The sequence below is a fragment of the Patella vulgata genome, chromosome 1 (assembly GCF_932274485.2).
Source record: "Patella vulgata chromosome 1, xgPatVulg1.2, whole genome shotgun sequence".
Lineage (NCBI taxonomy): Eukaryota > Metazoa > Mollusca > Gastropoda > Patellidae > Patella > Patella vulgata.
In genome coordinates, this window is record NC_065879.2 from 60,960,430 (window position 1) to 60,980,447 (window position 20,018).

At 35.3% G+C, this 20,018-nt stretch overlaps 1 protein-coding gene across 1 annotated transcript; it reads right to left on the minus strand.

The window, feature by feature from the left end:
- Positions 1–1,732: 1,732 nt before the first annotated feature.
- On the minus strand, positions 1,733–19,917 carry LOC126831634 (protein SET). Its single transcript, XM_050562228.2, has 8 exons — positions 19,582–19,917; positions 18,769–18,950; positions 16,699–16,821; positions 14,663–14,776; positions 12,264–12,437; positions 8,255–8,297; positions 6,768–6,835; positions 1,733–3,594 (listed from the first exon to the last, which is right to left on the minus strand). Exons 1-8 carry the CDS (start codon positions 19,676–19,678, stop codon positions 3,550–3,552), a joined length of 846 nt encoding a protein of 281 aa, XP_050418185.1. The 5' UTR covers positions 19,679–19,917; the 3' UTR covers positions 1,733–3,549.
- Between the last annotated feature and the right edge of the window lie 101 nt (positions 19,918–20,018).

The window sequence follows — 20,018 nt, forward strand, 5'->3', positions numbered from 1 at the left end:
AATTACCTTTACATTATCTAGTTTTTAACTATACGGAGCGCCATGGAAAACGCATCACTTAGTTTTTCGTATAACAAAATGATCCTGTAAACATATCTTATTTATTTTGCTTCTTCTGTGAACAATATTCAAATGGGAACACAGCAATAACAACACATTTGTACACTTATGGATGTTTAATCTGTAATCAACGGTACAAAGTCAAGAGGGGTCGAAACCAAAAGTACAACACAGATGTCAGTAGCGCGTGTGTCCTCTACGGGCTCTTACGCACGCTGTGCAGCGACGTCGCATGGAATTAACCAATGTTTGAAAGAAGGCCTGGGGCAAATTGTTCCATTCTTGGACAAGAGCGGCTTCTAAAGCAGCAATGGTGTGCATCTGTGGTCTCCGATACAGGCGGCGTCCAATCTCATCCCAGACATGTTCTATCGGTGCCATCAGCGTGATAAAGATGAAAGCGACTCTCATCACTGAAGAGCACACTTTGCCAGTCTACTCTTCTCCATGTCTGGTGTCCTTGAGCCCATACCAAACGCTGCTGACGGTGATGATTCCTGAGGACAGCTCCAACACAAGTTCGTCGTGCACGGAGTCCTACTTCTCTTAGACGACGTCTTCCGACGAGTGCTGCACCTGTTTGAGTCGCTGGGCGGAATCTGCCACACAGATGAGTGACCCGGATGTAGCGGTCTTGAGTCTGGGTTGTAACGCGTTGTGGACCAGGACGTTGACGGTCACGTGTCGATCCAGTAACTCGAACATGTTCCACCAACCTTACATTAGTGGACTGATGACAATTGAAGTGTCTGGCAATAGCAAGTGTAGCCATGCCGGCTCTGGACATTCCCATGGCTTCATTCTGTCTCTAGCTCGATTCCTTCACACGTCCAACAACAAATTACGACAGATTGACGTTTCACAGTTCATGTACTGCCGATTAAGTTGAAATCATGCTTTTAAAGGGCTCACACACAATGCTGCACGTGAATATTGTGTTTTTCATGTGCATCTCGTGCTTTTTTTTTTTTTTGCACACGGGCCGATATTTTTTGAGTTTGGGAGCATTGTGTGAAACAATAGTTCATAGTATTGTATAATATTATACATACAAAACCACCTAGTAATAAAACATTTGGGGGGAAAAAAAGTGATGCGTTTTCCATGGCGCTCAGTATATTATAGTGAGAAATGCCAACTCGTTATCGAGTCTCCCATAATGTATCTTTAAAAGAAGGGCCGTCATGTTGCTGTACTTGGGATAAATTTGATTGAACGGGAAGAATAGACACTCAGAAGCCCATACAGCAATGGCCAGAGGACCATTGCTTCAGGAATATGCCCTATATACGGCTTTGTGCACACTGCTATCTTTCGAGACGGTTTATATTTTTCTTAGTTTTGTTTTTTCTCTGTTTTTGTGGTAAATGGAACATAGAAACCGTAATTCTATTGAGTACTTAAAAGGTTTCTCACTTAACATAGAACATTTAGTTTTAGACTACTTTGTAGGCCTACAGATAATTTTTACTTCAATGTGTTTACACAAGGGCGTAAATGTGGGGGTGTGTGGGCGAATAAAAGTTGTGACCTGTAGACATTTTCATAAAAATGTTTCTGCTATTTTGTACAGACCAACATCCAATAAACTGCAGCTATCAAGACAGTGTAGCCTAGGACATCGTAAAAGGCTTATTATTAACCAAGTTGTAACCATTTAACAGACAAAATCTTTACATATTACACAATTTTTTTTATTGCATTTTTTTTTTATGATTTGTAACAAAATGACACTTTAATGAATCCTGCCTCATAGTTTTTGGTACAAATTTTACGCCCACAATAAATATAGAATTCTCATCTTGATCTCACTCCTTGGTTCTGAACAATTTTAATTTAAGGTTCAGTTTCATTTTTGATAGATCGCTTACAGCATCTCAGAGACAGCCTGCCAGGCAATGAAACATGTCCACAGTCGCCAAGTCTTCCATAAAAGTTGTTGCATATTTATTCTGATGTAATTAATGGTAGCCTTTACACGACACTATAAACTGATTAAGAGTAACAACCTATGAGGTAATTATCATTATAGGAATGAATAACCCCACGACTAAGCCACAACCATTGATAAGAGTAACAGTAATTGTTTAGCTTATGTACCAGTAATCAATAATAAATTTAGCTATTTGAAAATGATCAGGTTTCTTCTGGTAACCATAAACACCGCATGAATTTCACATCAAGGGGTGATAACATAAAGAGTTTCCACAAGCAATTGTGGATGACGGATGGACATGGGCGAAGACAATATATAATCAATGTGGGTGTTTAAAATTATCAAAACACTTGAATTTTATCCCAATATATATAAGAAAAGATCTGTGCATCCATCATTATAAAACTTTCTTGATTCATACTTTGTGAGATATAACCATCAAGATAATATATATCTCGCAATGGACCAATGTGGCTCCTCGAGAATTGTCAACCCTATGGATGAAATCAGTTGAGCATACTATAAATAAATTTTTATCCCTGTACAAATTACAATCTACAGAAAAGATATTACTTTTTAATAAAAACAAATGACATCACCTTTTTATTTCTAATATAAGTTATGACTTTTAAAACAATCCAGTGTTGCAATGGTTATCAGGAACTGAGATCTGCTTTATTTCATACACCCTGATTTTCAACAGATTCTTACAAAAAACACAACACATATACAAACTAAATGAAAGTGTTTGATTGGATAAAAATTTACAGGATTGAAGAAAGTGAAATGGGGTTTATCGTCCTACTGACAAAATTGAACCAATGTTCTCTAAATATTTAAGTAATCTCTGAAATATTTATATATTTGTCACAATCCGTTTGTGTAGATCATTAACATTTGACAACAGTATAGCGCACATTTTGTTCAAAAACAGCATTAATTATAATTTATTAACGGTTCACTTGCGTAGTTTGGTATTACTTAAAACAATTTATATAATGCTATGAGCACAAAAAGAAATCAGTAACAGTAATATTATAATACCAATAAAGGTTTTCAATGTCTTAAAATAAAGATCTTTCATTCTTATTTCAAACATAAAAAATCCAAGTCAATTGTGCAATTAATATGTTGAAATAAATAGAACATGTACAAGTGTCAATACATTGTTAAGTCCCCCAAACTTGCATTTCTCTAATCCATAGACCTATTAACTTAAAATAAGGTTATCATTATCCATCGTTGGGCCATCCATAAGCACTCAATAATAGCTGTTTCTTTGATCTAGACTGTCAGACTTGCCTTACTCTGCTATGCAGAATCTTTAAATACATGTAGTTGGTTCTTTTGTTTAACCCTGTACATATAGGTCTGTACTTTATTTTATTTTGAGGATATAAACATTCAAGATGTGGGAATGTCTATTCTTCCTTGCTACTGTTAAAGTCATGATACTGAGGCATGTATGAAATAAGTGGGCGTATCCTAGTTAAAATGAAATGAAAGGTGATTGGTTGATAGTTATGATTAATGGATGATAATTTATTCATTATTTATCCTTCATCTTCATCACCGCCTTCATCATCTTCACCCAGATCCTGAAAAATAGATCAATAAATTAACCCTTTAGCACTTAAAACTGATTCAAACCACTTAAACTTGGGCTACTTAGACACAGTTTGAGGTGATCTAAGGAACCACAGTTTTGGACGGTTCCGGTGTGTCCAGGTATTTATACATCACTTTTCTCTAATTTTCTTTCAAGGAACTAAGGTAGTCAATATTTACATGTGCCAAGTTCTAAAGGGTTACAGATATATCTCGGTGAGTAAAACTGGTGAATTCATGGCGAGAGACTTGCGACCTTTTACCCTATCTGAAGCTTTTTCGGGGTATAAATCAACATATATATTTTTTTTTCCTGTGGAAATCACACCAAACGTCTATCTATGGATGAAGGCATGGCTCGAAATTTTCGCCTGTCTACCTGTCGCTTGAACTAAATTTTATTTGATGTTCAGTCAATTGAACACAATACTCACGTCCTCGTCACGTACATTTAATTATTTGTTTCTAAATGCAAGAATTAAGCACGGAAATACCGCGAAAAGCCGCCATTTGCACTGTTTACATCTCGCTCTGTTGTAGGCTACAGTTACTCACACAGTTTGGAAGTAGACAATTTTATATCAATGAATTTCACACCATCTACGCTTGTTTTCATCTGCTTGACACTAGTTTATAGCATTACGGAGTATTATATCTAAATAAATTAAAACGCACCCCCAAGTCACCTGAAATAATTCTACCAAAACGACACCATAGTAAATATAGTAGTGGTTGGAATGGAAATGCACATGGTTCGTTGCTTGGTGTATTTAATCATTTAAAAAGTTTAAACAATTTCCATAAATAAAGGCTATGAATAATTTATAAGACAATTTGACGAAACCAAAAAATCAGGTCGGAAAAATATTTCATAAATAAATATAATTTATAGCGTAAATATAGTCCGGATATGTGAGAAGGGAATTCCAGGTGGCGTTATCTGTCCTTCGCACGCGGTACATGTAAATACGGTGCCATGCACAGGTGTGATTTGTGTTTTGATATTCAATTTATTACGGATATTTTAAAATCTGAATTCTACAACTCAACGCTGAAGTATTCGATTTAGTAGCGTAAATATAGTCCGGATATGTGAGAAGGGAATTCCAGGTGGCGTTATCTGTCCTTCGCACGCGGTACATGTAAATACGATGCCATGCACAGGTATGATTTGTGTTTTGATATTCAATTTATTACGGATATTTTAAAATCTGAATTCTACAACTCAACGCTGAAGTATTCGATTTAGTACGGAAGTGTGGTACAATGATACTTTGCGGAATTCACGTGGATACGGATGATAGAATTGTACAAATCTTCGAGTCGCTGAGCCAAAGCAGATTCGCCGACTTTCAAGAACTTTTAGGCATTCCAATGTCGAAGAAATAAAAAGGTTTCATATTACGATATTTATATAGAGCAATGTACGTCAAAGACCTATCCATGTGTGTGTGTACTTACATGTATGGATATGTGTGATGTGATTAGTCTTTGAGTTTGATAATTGAGAGTGACAGGTTATTTACTGAAGCGACAGGTAGGGTTTTTTTTAAACATTTCGAGGCCTGATGAAGGTAAAAAGAAAACCAGACATATAGAAAAAAATATTTATCAGAAACCATCGCTCTATTCTCAAGGCCTGCTAAATACTATCAGCACACAACCTGAATTCTATTCTATGATTCTAGTCCCAACAATGTAGGCTGCTGATGTTTCGACATAAGCATTCAAATATGCATGACCTTTAAATTAAAAGCATGTACCATCTAGCGTTACTGTTATATAACCATGTACAGTAGAATCTCTATGAGCAGCCACTCCTATTCAGCGACATCTCCTTGTGAGCGGTCACGATAAATTCCCCCCGTAGAAATTCTGTTGTTTCATCTCTTTATTCAACGGTCACTCCTCTAACGCGGCCAGCAGTCACTATTTTACTAATAAATTCAACAAAACATCGCCCATTCAACGGCCATTGTTGAATGATACCATCTTGTCGTTCTTTGTAACACCCCCGCTAATCCCGTGAGTAGTAGTTAATTAACTGGACCCCCACTGATCAGGTAAAAAGAAATGTAAAAATAACAATCAACCCGGGATTATCTGTTAATTAATCTTTTGTTTTATTAAACGACTAACCTGATCATTGTTTTCACACATTATTTGATATTGATTGAATAAAATAAAAGTACCGAGTTTTGTCACGATCATCTAGTATCTCTCTTAGCGCCTCCTATAATATTACATACAGAGTTACACCCCCTGTAAATAGGTGATAAAATTAGCGATGTTTTTTGTTCATGTGCTTTTTTGATAAAATAAAATTAATTCATCGATTTTCTTCACAAAAATGGATAAATATTATCGAATGCATCACAATGGTAGACAGTAGTATCGAAGGTTGGTACAAAATGACAAGTTTACAGAAGTTATGTCCAAGATTTGAGTAAAGAATTTTCGTTCGGTGCAAGATTCAGTAAAGGTCAAATTTACCGCTTCCAATGCATTCAAGCGTAATATTTAATTTGTCAGCACAAAAAGCAGCAAGATTTTATTAAGAGGCCACTCCCGTTAAGTTATGTCCGAGATTTGAGTAAAGAATTTTCGTTCGGCGCAAGATTCAGCGACGGCCAAATTTACCGCTTCCAATGCATCCAAGCGTAATATTTAATTATGTCAGCACAAAAAGCAACGAGATTTTATTAAATGGCTGCATAATGCAGATTCTACTGTATCTAGAACACAGTTTTATTATTAAACGAACATGCGAAGTTAAGTCGAAAAATCAAAATATATAGTTTGTAAGATGACCAAAATAAAATAGTTTTACACAGCTCCTTTTGGTACATTGCTTATTTGAGATTGTGACACAGGATCAACCTGATCATAGTGTTACACACGAGTACCAGAACCACTTAAATTAGCAATGTAATAAGAGAGGGGGATCCCACCAGACGCTATCTCCTCCATGCTGCTACGTTGTGTCTTGTGTGTAGCTGCTAGTGATAGACATACAAGTTACTGACTTGATTTCTATCCATTGTGCTTACATTTCACCGTAAGAGTAAAACTGCTATGGCAAATTGTGTGTGTGTGCGTGTGTGTGGGTCTTGATTTTCTTCTTTTGTTGGTACTTTTTCTATTATGCTTTGGTATACTTTACCTCATCTTCCCCATCTATATCTTCATCTCCTTCCTCGTCATCTACTCCTTCTTCATCTAAATCGTCTTCTGAAAATAAAAAACACGATGTCAGCTCTCTAAAACTGTAGTATAGCAATATTTAACCGAGATCCTTGGGTTATAAACTTACATTTCAAGTTTCAACAAAATCGGATTAAAATTGTGACCTCTATAGGGCCCACAACCTTGATATGCCATATTTTTACGCAATTTGAGAACAAAGGGCGGCCATTTTGTCTGTCAGTTTTGGGTAGATTTTCACGAAATTCGAACTCAGCCGTCCTTACGGTGTAACGGTGATATAATAATAGGGTTATGACCTCTATAGGGTCCACAAGCTAAAAACGCGATTTTTCGTACAATCAAGAGCGATAATTCAGGAAGTTACGGTCCGATATGCGCAAATATCGAAAGGAACCAAGATCTTTGGGTTATAAACTTACATTTCAAGTTTCAACAAAATCGGATAAAAATTGTGACCTCTATAGGGTCCACAACCTTGATAAACCATATTTTTACGCTATTTGAGAACGAAGGGCGTCCATTTTGTCTGTCAGTTTTGGGTCGATTTTCACGAAATTCGAACTCAGCCTCCTTAGGGTGTAACGGTGATATAATAATAGGGTTTTTTAAATCGGATAAAAATTATGACCTCTATAGGGTCCATAAGCTAAATACGCGATTTTTCATACAATCAGGGGCCATAATTCAGGAAGTTATGGTCCGATATGCGCAAATATCGAAAGGAACCAAGATCTTTGGGTTATAAACTTACATTTCAAGTTTCAACAAAATCGGATAAAAATTGTGACCTCTATAGGGTCCACAACCTTGTTATATAATATTTTTACGCTACTTGAGAACAAACGGCGGCCATTTTGTGTGTCAATTTTGGGCCGATTTTCACGAAATTCGAACTCAGCCATCCTTAGGGTGTAACGGTGATATAATAAAACGTTTTTTTAAATCGGATAAAAATTATGACCTCCATAGGGTCCACAAGCTAAAAACGCGATTTTTCGTACAATCAGGGGCCATAATTCAGGAAGTTACGGGACGATATGCTCAAATATCGAAAGGAACCAAGATCTTTGGGTTATAAACTTATATTTCAAGTTTCAACAAAATCGGATAAAAATTGTGACCTCTATAGTGTCCACAAGCTAAAAACGTGATTTTTCGTACAATCAGGGGGCATAATCCATGAATTTTCGGTCCGATACATGCCAATATCGAAAGCAGCTGAGATCTTTTGGGGATAAACCTATATTTCAAGTTTCGTCAAAATCGGATAAGATTGTGACCTGTAGAGAGTCCACAAACAATTGTGGACGGACGGACGGACGGACCGTCAGTAAAAATACTAACTTCTTCAGGGATGAAGAACTAAATTCAAAATGACTGGAAGTCAGTAATGACATCATAGGAAGTTATTACATAGTGGGAGTGATGGGCGTATAAAATTACCTTCTCCTAAATCACCACCGGTGTCTTCATCAATTTCTGATGCCTGGTAAAACAAAATATACATTTATATGAGACTTCTTGCTAAGCTGTAGGTCAAATTTTGATATGAACATGAGAATTGAATTGTAGTGTTTTTTTTAAGAAAACCTTTAATGTCACAAGCTTCAGAAGGAAAAACATAAACTGGCACACAAATGACATTACAGTAATGAATCAAATACCTATGAAATGTGGACAATGATCAGCGAACTCATAGTTAAATCGATATACAAATTGTTTACCAAACCTATCAACTCATTCAGGACTGGAATATCTGATCAGTTACAGTGGGAGAACAGGAGAATTTATTTTTTTGACAGATATGCCTGTTGCAATCAAAATGAAATGGGGTTTGTTTTAACATCCGACTGGGCTAATGCAGATGGGCAAACACAGATCCTTGGTTTTTCGATCCATCCCAACAACTTGACAGCTGTCCTTGTCAGGCCCTCCCCGTCTTGCGACACTGCCATACAGCTCCGGTTCAGCCAATAATTGATGTAGTGACTGGCAATGGTAATTAGTTTGATCTTAAATTCTTGAGAGGATTGCACTCAATCAAAATGTGCTTAACTGTCAAAGAAACATGACAGTGAACACATTCTGGTTGAGGCTCGCGCTTCAAAATAAAAATGTGAGTTAAAAAAAGTATGACCAATATGAGAGCAACAGAAAACAACTTCATCCCTCCTGTTGGTTCTATAGGAGTTTGGCCAGTCTCCTATGAGAGGTTTAATGTGATGAAGTTTATTTGTGTCCGCAAGATCACTTTGTCAGCAACACCTGGAGCGAACCCGCGTTCTCCAGACTAGACTCACTTAGCCATTGTGGCTCCTGTGCAATCAACAATTATTCCCACAATTTTTTATATTATTATATATAGTGAATATACGTTGTACCTTGTATCAAGGATAAGGTAAGAAGTTATATTTTAATTCTTTTTACTTCAAGTGCCTGTGATGCAAGTTTTCTAGTATTGTCAAGTACTAGAAGTTAGATAAACAAGCCAACAGTGAGGCTGATGTCCCCCGCCGAAATCCCAAAATAAATAGATGACACATATTCACTAATCGACCAATCAAACTGATTATCAACTATACACAAAGTTTCATCACCCTCTATCAGATAGAATGAAAGTTTTACCTCAATTAGAAGGAGAGTTATGTGTTCCAAAGTATCGACCAATCAAACTGCTTATCGATCCTTAGCCTAAGCAGAAAATTCCCATCAACAAACTTAGTCAAGGTAATGAGTTTCATCACTCTCACTTAAAATTAAAACAAAAGTTATCGTGCCCCAACGCATCAACCAATCAGATTGCTTATCTCTGCTGACCGTAAGCAGACAATGTTTATCATCGAACTCCATCAAGGCATTTACCTAATGAACGCCTACACCAAGTATGAACATTCTACCTTAATTAGAAGGAGAGTTGTGTTCCAAAGTCTCAACCAATCAAATTACTTATCGCTCTGCTTTACCCATAAGCAGAAAATGCTAATTTATGGAACTTAGTCAAGGTATTGATGAGATAAAACTCTACACGAAGTGTCCCCACTCTCACTTAATTAGAACTAAAGTTTCGTGTCCCAAAGCATCAACCAATCAAATTGCTCATCTCTGCTTACCCTGAGCAGAAAATGCTCATTATCGAACTTAGCCAAGGTATTTTTGTAATAAAACTATACACCAAATTTCATCACTCTCACTTAATAAGAACCAAAGTTATCGTGTCCCAAAGCATCAACCAATCAAATTGCTTATCTTGGCTTACCCCAAGCCGACAATGCTCATCTTCGAACTCTATCAAGGCATTAACCTAATAAACACCTACACCAAGTTTAAACATTCTAGCTCAATTAGGAGAGTTAATGTGTTCCAAAGTCTTAGCCAATCAAACTGCTCATTATTGAACTTAGTCAAGGTATTGATGTAATGAAATTATACACCAAGTTTCATCACTCTCACTAAATTAGAACTCAAGTTATCGTGTTCCAAAGCATCAACAAATCAAATTGCTTATCTCTGTTTACCCTTAGCAGAAAATGCTCATTTTCAATCTCCATCAAGGTATTGACCTAATAAATACCTACACCAAGTTTGAACATTCTAGCTCAATTAGAAAGAAACGGACGCAAGTTATTGTGTCCAATCAAATTGCTCATCTCCGCTTACCCTAAGCAGAAAATGCTCATCTTTCAACACCATCAAGGCATTGAACTAATAAATACCTACACCACGTTTGAACATTCTAGCTCAATTAGAAAGAGTTATTGTGTCCCAAAAAGTGTGACGGATGGACAGACAAGACAGACGAACCCATTTTAATAATCCCCTGCTTTCTTCGAAAGGCGGGGGACAATTTAAACAAGATGACTAGTCATCAACATCCTGCGACCTTGCACTTATTTGAAAGGCAGAAGGAACCAGTGGTTGCCAGGCAACATATGCCCAAATTTTGCAAGAGATGGATAGAGAACAAGCAAAAAAAGAAAAGGGATTTTGTGTACAAACAGTGGCGATAATCCAGGAGGTTATGGTCTGAAATGCGCGAATATCGAAATGGACTGAGATATTTGGGATATAAAGATATATTTTAAATTTCATCAAAATTGTATAAAAATTGTGACCTCTAGAGGGTTACAACTTTGGGATTACATACTTTTACACTATTTGCGTACAAGGGACTGCCATTGTATTCGGCAGCTTTTCACAAAATTCAACTCGGCCATCATTAGGGTGTAACAGTGATATATTCACTTGTGATCTCTAAAAGGACCACAAGCTAAAAATACGATTTTTCGTACAATCTAGGGCCATAATTCAGGAAGTTACGATCCGATATGCGCGAATCGGATCAAAATTGTGGCCGCTAGAGGGTACACAACCTTGATATACCATATATTTACACTATTGGCGTACCAGGGGTGGTCATTTTGTTCAATTTTTAAGAAATTAGGGTGTAATGGTGATATATAGAAATGGTGGGTTTTTTTTAGACTTGGAGAAATATAGGTTGCCAGACAGCTAAATCAGCTGGGGAGTCAACAAGAGTTGTCGGAAATTTTTACTTTTGTTGGTAATGAAACATTTATAATACACTAAAATCTGATTAAGAGTAACAACTTATTAAGTAATTATCAGAAAATCATTAGAATTTGTTTGGCCCATGCTAACGGTTAGTATACAAAACACTTAATATCATGGATTTCGCCATTCAAGTTATCAAAAATCATTGAAAATCAATATACTTGTTCGTCTCAAGACCTTAAACTCTGTGTAGCAATCTTAAGTCAACTGCAACGATTATATATAGGGGTAACCACAGTGTATAATTATAAAATTAATCAGATGATAACTATGGTCTCTAAAGCATCCACAATATTTTAAATTGATCAAGGGCCATAACACTGGCCATAATTATCAGAAATCTACGTCTGATGACCTTAAACACTGTGTATAAATTTAAAGTCAATCGGATATTAACTTTAGCATCTAGAGCATCCACAAGATTTTTCAAAGTCATCAAGGGACATAACTCTGGTATTAATTATCGGAAATCGGTGAAAATCATTAGGATTCTTCTTCTTGTGATCTTAAACACTGTGTATAAATTCATTTTCATTTGGATATTAACTTTAGCCTCTAGAGTATCCACAAGCAATTGTAGATGCCGGACCGACGACAATATACGACCACATGATTAAATCCAAGAAATTTCTAATTAGCAAAAGGCGAAACCACTATCACAGGTTGATGTTTGTACTAAGTTTCATGAAGATATCTTGAATGGTTTATGAGATATGCTTCGGAAACAAAATTGTACACGTAAAACAAAGTCACGGCACGGGATTATTAATGTCACTTCCAGAAAAAATATATTGCCACTTGAATTTTTGCTTTAACATTTCATATCAACAAGCAAAATCTTGCTTGTGTGTTTTCAAATGAACTTCCATCCTCGACTTACCAAGTAATATTGTAATGGATTTGGCCAAATATCGTCTTTAATAACTTCTCCTAATTCATCGGCTCCAGCATCTGCATGATCACAAAACCAGTTAAAAAATGTTTCTTGTTCCCCTTCATCATGATTTCTCTTTCTTCCACCTTTACTGGGAGTACTTGATGTAATCGTCAAATCCTTAAATTACAATACTGTAAATTTAAACTTATCCGTTTTAAAAACCTCACTAATGGCTTACTTATTTAATAATACTGTCTGAAAAACAAAATTGTGTTTTGTGTTAATCTAAAACACCAAAATACAATGCCACCGTCCGAAATTGATAACTGCACAAAGTACTATAATAAAGGAATATAGTTTATGTCCGCGCAAACAAAAGTGACCCCCCCCCCCAAAAAAAAACATATGGCCGATATTGACAGTGATAGAATAGAATTGGAATGATCCAATTTAACCCCATTATATTGACGTGGAACTAGCGGAATCAAATCGCTCAAAAGGATAAAATGGAACCCAAAATTATTTTGTTTTAAGGTCTGCTAGAGCAGTCTCTTTTAAATATTATTTAAAAGGGATTAAAATAAAATGCTGTGTCGTGATCGGGGAATTTTCCACACAATTCATTAACTAACATAAACACAAAAACAAAAGACAATGGCAAGCCAGAAACTCTTCAAAATTATAAGTTAGAAGTAAACAGTAAAACAAAAACACAACAAATATTTTATTTTATTATACATGTAGTATTCTATAAAGTACTGTATTCTTCGGGACATAAGTCGATTTTTTTCCCCTGAAGGCCCGCCTTTGTCTTATACTCTGCTTCTGACTTATAAATATGCGGATGAAGGTAAAAAAAAAAAAAAAAATCAACATCTTGAAAAGAATTTGTTCAGTAACCCAATGTCTCTCCATGATGGGGCACACACTATTGTCTAAAACAAAACTACTTTAATTAAGTTACACAATTCCAATCTAAATATTTGTAGATGTTTCTTAGCTTGTTTATTTCTTTTCTTTTTAAAAAAAAAACAATCTTTTTTCAGACATTTGTCAAAATTGGCAGGTTTCCATTACTGCGTTGTTTTATTCTATTTTTAGTATCATACTTTTAAAATACGTGTGATTAGCAACAAAGCCTTCAGTGTCTTATTAATATCAGATATATTGAAATAAAAACTGCTTGAAATAAACCAAGACCACAACTTCGAATATTAATCAAGTTAGTCCTACATTTATAAACTGATTATTTTATCATAATTAATATGCGCCAATTTTTCATGGTGTACACCCGCACTGTATTAGACTAGGAGAACAGTCCTGAAACTTGATAATAGATTGCTACTGTGGAGTTGAAAAACATTCGTCGTATATACTGCTTCGACTTATATATGGATGGACACGACAATTTTTTTTTCCTTTAAAAAGATATTGTGAGAATCCTTGCACATATCAGATTCAGAGATTCGCGTGAATTTCTAGCCCTGTACAAGGATTAGAAATTCCAATTTAACTTGTACATGTATCTTTACTAAGAATGTCAACTGTTACTCAGTTAACAAATCACTTTCTGTTTTAAAAAAGATTGTTTGCCAGGCAACAAACACACCACCAGTCCACAAGGATTGTCGCATATTCTTTTCTAGGTAATGGGAAAATTTAAGAGACATAAAAAAACTAATTAGGAGTAACAACTCATTCATCAACAGAAATAATTTAAATTTGATTGGCTTTTAGTTCAAGATTGTAAATTTATACAAACCAGCGGTTGCCAGGCAAGATACGTCCACATTTTGCAAGAGATTATTGAGAACAAGTTAAAGAAAAAAAGTGATTTTTCGTACAATTAAGGGCCATAATTCAGGAAGTTACGATCCGATATATGCCAATATCGAAAGGAACCAAGATCTTTTGGAATTTGAGATAAACCTATATTTCAAGTTCCGTCAAAATCAGATAAGAATTGTGACCTGTAAAGTGCCCACAAACTAACTCTGGACAGACAGGGTCAACGACAATATACGTCCACATGAAAATATGGCGGTTTGAGTTATCAGAAAGTTGGAAATATCACATAAACAATGCTTATTTATAGTCAAATTAATAAATACACTTTTTTGTTTCATGACCATAAACACTGTATAAATTTAACTTTAGTGCCAAGATTTTTTTTAGCCTACAGATTTTTTACTCTTGCAGTTATTTATGGAAATCATTGAAAATCTATAGGTAACTAAAAACCCACTGAACGCCCGTAGCTCCAACTCAAAATTCAGCATACGAGATAACAGTTTAAGAGCCTTTTTAATCAGGAAAATTCATATGTATAATAAATGCCCACTCAATACTAACCAGGTCATTTTGGGACTAACATAGGATATATTTCAAAATTTCACACTTACTTTTCCAGGTTTCCATTTAATTGTTGTAGATTTGGAAGATGGTTCACCAGTATCATTCAAATGAAACTCCTTCGATATGACTTCATTTTCAAAATATGGATTACTATCAAAATTCTATAAAATAAGCAGTATACTCAAAGTAGTGATCAAACAGACAGACACCTGTCTTTAATTCTTTCCAATATTGATAGGAATATTAAAACCGGGGCACAGTTTTATGTTCTCCCAGAGTTGTCTATCACCTGGGTTCCAACCTCTGGGTCGCAACCACAACTGGGGTCAAGGAGCACTTTTCCAATATTAATAGGAATATTAAAACCGTGGCTCAGTTTTTTGTTCTCCCAGAGTTGTGTCTATCACCTGGGTTCCAACCTCTGGGTCGCAACAACAACTGGGGTCAAGGAGCTCTTTTCCTGGGATTGTGTCGGACTACTCTTGCCAGGCAAGATACGGCCACATTTTGCAAGAGATGGATAGAGAACAAGCTAACAAAAAAAAAAAACGATTTTGCGCACAATCAGGGGCCATAATTCAAGAAGTTATGGTCTGAAATGCGCGAATAAATAAAAGGACTGAGATATTTGGGATATAAAGATATATTTTAAGTTTCAACAAAATCAGATAACAATTGTGACTTCTAGAGGGTCCACAAACTTGGTATGACATACTTTTACTCTATTTGTGTACAAGGAACCGCCATTTGTCAGGCAGTTTTGGTCCAATTTTCAAGAAATTGGAACACAACCCTCATTAGGGTGTAACGGTGATAAATTTAAACGTTTTAAGAAATTGGAACCAAGATGTTTGGATTATAATCATTTCAAGTGTCATCAAAATCGGATTAAAATTGTAACTTCTAGAGTGTCCACAACCTTGGTATTACTTACTTTTACACTATTTACGTACAAGGAGTGGCCATTCTGTCAGGCAATTTGAGCTAGAATTTTTTTTTATACAAAATTTGAACTCAACGTTCACTTAAAGATGGGTTCCCAAAAAAATAATCATTGTGTGGTTATTTCCAATAAAAGTATGTCAATTTTGGTATATATGTAAAGTAGAAATATCCAATCTTACTAGAAAAATACTGGATTCCCCGAAAAACACTCATGGAGCGCTTAATGTACAAGTTAATAAACTTTATGAAAGAGACGTACAACACTTTTTGAGATACAAATGACAGAAATAGATGCAGGTAGTGGATAAACCGAGAATTTAATTAGGATTCAATATTTGTAATAAATAGTAAGCGATTAAAGACAACATCGTCCTATGTATGCAATCAATTCTCCTCTGACTTCCAAGAGAGGTAAGTCATGTGAAGTAAACATGACCTGGTTTGATCGAATTTTTATAGCAGGGCATTCCTTCGCAATTACAATGTTTGAAGCAAAATTATGACAAATTAATTAGTTTGAATATGTTTTTAGTCCATATATACCATTAAATCACCCAGTTTGTACGCAGGAATGTATCTTTAAGTGTAACAGTGATAGATTTAAACTTTTTTTTTTTTTTAAATTGAGTATAAATTGTGACTTCTAGTGGGTCCACAAGCTAAAAACGTGATTTTTCGTACAATCAGGGGCCATAATTCAGTAAGTTACGTTCTGATTTTCATGAAAAGCATACCAGTCTCTGATCTATACATCTCTTTGTACAGTGCCAATCGTCTTTGATCTGTAAATGATGATGTCTCATATTAAAAAAGGTAACCTTGTTCTTCGAGGGGTCGCGATCACATACTGGTTTCTGGAATGGGGTCGCAACCAACAAATGGTTGGGAATCAGTGGTCTATCACAATCTCAAATTAATTTAGCAGAGATCTGTGTTTTTTTTAAAACTTATTGTTTTCTGAGACTGAAAGGATATCAGTTCGTAACCAACAATTTGTTGTCTCTATGGGTAAATGATTTCAATATTTCTCATTGGTTGTGAGCCATGACTTGCCCATTTTAACATGTTGTTTTTTTTTTTACTACAGTGTAGGTTGTACATTCAAAAGAAACTCATTGTAAGAATTTAGTTGACTTACAAAATTAATTTTATATCCTGATTTTATATCTTCAAATTCTTGAACTTCAACCTTGGTTAGATACTGTAATGTTTCTTCATCTTCTTCCGTTAGTAGGGCAGATATTTGAGGGTGGTTGACAAACTTTGATTACATTGTTAAAGAAATTAACTTTTGAAATAAACTAAGCAAACCATCAATGAATCACATAATGAGTTATACATATACCTGATCAAAAGTATCACTTTAAGATAAGTTGCCAGGCAACGAAACATACGACCACAGCAGCTAAGTCGTCTGGGCCGTAATGAAACATTTACACTAAAATCTGATTGAGTAACAACTCATTAAGTAATTATCAGAGAACTGTTAGAAATTGTTTGGCTTTTAGTTCTGCTCCATGCTAACGTTTAGTATATGAAACATATCATGGATTTAGCTTTTATCAAAATTCATTGAAAATCAATATACTTGTTCATCACAAGAACTTAAACACTAGTGTATATATATTTAAAGTCAATCGGATATTAACTTAAGCATCTAGAACAGGCTTGTAAAAATCCACTAGCACGACACTACCAAAGATAGGTTGCCAGGCAACGAAACATACGCCCACAGCAACTAAATCGTCCGGGCAGTCAACAAGGGTTGTCGCATATTTTTACTTTTTTCGGTAATGAAACATTTATAATACACTAAAATCTGATTAAGAGCAACAACTCACGGAGTAATTATCAGAAAACTATTAGAATTTGTTTGGTTTTTATAAAGTTCTGCCCCATGCTAACGTTTTGTATGCAAAGCTTTTAATATCATGGATTTAACTGTTCAAGTCATAAAAATTCATTGAAAATCAATATACTTGTTCGTCTCAAGATGTTAAACTCTGTGTATCAATCTGAAGTCAAACTTTAGCCTTGAGAGCGTCACAAGATTTTGCAAAGTGATCAAGGGCCATAACTTTGGCAGTAATTATCGGAAATCGTTGAAAATCAATAGAAATCTTTGTCTCATGACCTCAAACACTGTGTATAACTTTAAACTCAATCAGATATTAACTTTAGTCTCTAGAGCATCTACAAGATTTTATGAAGTGATCAAGGGCCATAACTCTGGCAGTAATTATCAGAAATCGCTGAAAATCAATAGGTTTCTTCGTCTCATGACCTTAAACACTGTGTATAAATTGAAAGTCAATCGGATATTAACTTTGGCCTCTTGAGCGTCCACAAGATTATTCAAAGTGATCAAGGGCCATAACTCTGGCAGCAAATATTGGAAATCGCTGAAAATCAATCGGCTTCTTCATCTCATGACCTTAAACACTGTGTATAAATTTAAAGTCAATCGACTTTATGTTATGATTTTTGTTTATTGATGTCCATTTAATCAATGACTTGGACATTAAAAGGATTGCCTTCAAATAAACTCTTGATTTCGTTTCGTGTTGCACCCTGTTCCTAATACGCATCTTGCCAGCCTTCACCTCGCACCAATATAGGTGATTTCCGGTTTCGCCGTTTGTTGTTGGTTATCGCGGAATATTTTTGCGAAGAAATCTCTTAAAATAGAGAAGAAAAAAGATTTTGTGGAAAATAGATGGATATGATATGTAAGTTTAATGTGTCAGTGGTGCAGATAACTGAAAATTGGGAGTTTTGCCGTACGCTGAAAGAAGTAAACTAGTTATCAACTTTTGTGACGAGGTTTTGACTGTTAGGATGTTAGATGTTACATCTTCAGAATATCAAAGAGTAACATCTAACTTGGTTGATTAATTTTGTCCCAGTTTCGAAATTGTTTTTTTTTTTACCCAAAACCATGTTAGTTCTACACCTTATGATGGCTTGTGTCATATGTAAGTAAGCTTATGAATTAAATAAAAAAAAAAGGTAACTCAAAAACCATCAATCCTGAAGCGTGTATAGAAATATTTCTGGGCAGTCAGACAAATAAACCACCAGAGATGAGAATAAGAATGCAATCTGGATACCTATATTGAATACAAATAATTTGGTCAGAAAATTGCAAGTTTTTCAATGAACCAGAATTAAATATTTAGTAATTTTTGCTTTGGCAGAAAAAGGATACAGCAGTGAACCAAAAGTTAGGGATTTTGGCTATTAAATCCGAACGTTTCTGGAAAAAGGGTTGCCGACTTTTATTGAATTTCTGTTCCACTTTCAATATTTCTTCACTCGCCTGTTCATTTAATCTGTCAATTTCATTCTGAACTTCATCTATTTGTTCAATTGCTTCCTGCTGTTCTTTATCTGTAGATAAAACAAAAGGTTATTAGCTAGAAATGTGCAAGAATCCTGATAACTCAAAGGTCAAGGGGAGGTAATTCTTGTATTTCAATAAATTTAATATAGGCTCTAAATCATGTCCAAATTTTCATTGTTTATTGCAGACTGGGGTTGCTTGATCAATAATTCAGATTTACAATAGAAAATATTGTAAGTCACAAAAAATATGTTGTTAGATGGGTTTCTTTCACACTGCTCTTTTGACTATTATGGGATTGGTTCCCTGACTTCCAGTCACAAAATTTGAACATTGCAAAACCATCTCAAAATTTATTCCAGTTTCTTTTTCAGTTGTATTGATATTTAGCCATGGAGTAACATATTTTAGAAGAAATATTATATGGGTCAGGCCATTGTGTATGGCATAGAGATGTATTTTTGTTACTCAACGGTGTGTTGCCGATAGAACTTCGCAAATCGACAATGAAGAACAAAGCTTCCTAGCACGGTCAACAAGCCATGTGCTTCCCCATTCGAAAGGAACTGATTACAAACTTTGCTCGGAGTACGAGGATTCGAAATATATTGCCCCCCCACCGTGTACAGTTTGGTGCACAATTATATTAGGACGGTTTAAGACGTAAATGATTTATACCTGCTTGTTCATCGACATTATCATGGTTATTTTTTCCTTCTGCTTTCGGCACTTTAGCTTGGGTCGCCATTTCTGCAGATTTGTCGTCAATACGCATGCGTGTAAAATTAAATTCTCACTGCGCGGTACAATTAGTTTCCTCCTGTTTACAAAATTAAAACAACAATTTGTAATTCCAAGACGTATAAAAACCACTATTTACACAAATATCATGGTTGCTATTAAAATTCTTTATCAAAGCATCTTTTTCATCACGTAATCGAGTTTTATGTGCTGTGTATGAACTCTAAAGCTTCGGTATATCAGAAGAAATAGTCCATGCGCTTTTGCCCTCGATTATTATGGTGCCTGTGTATGTGTTTTCTTAACCAATAGAAAATCACCAATTAAAATGGCACGACAATCAAGACTAATCGTTAAAAACACCGTCGGCGATA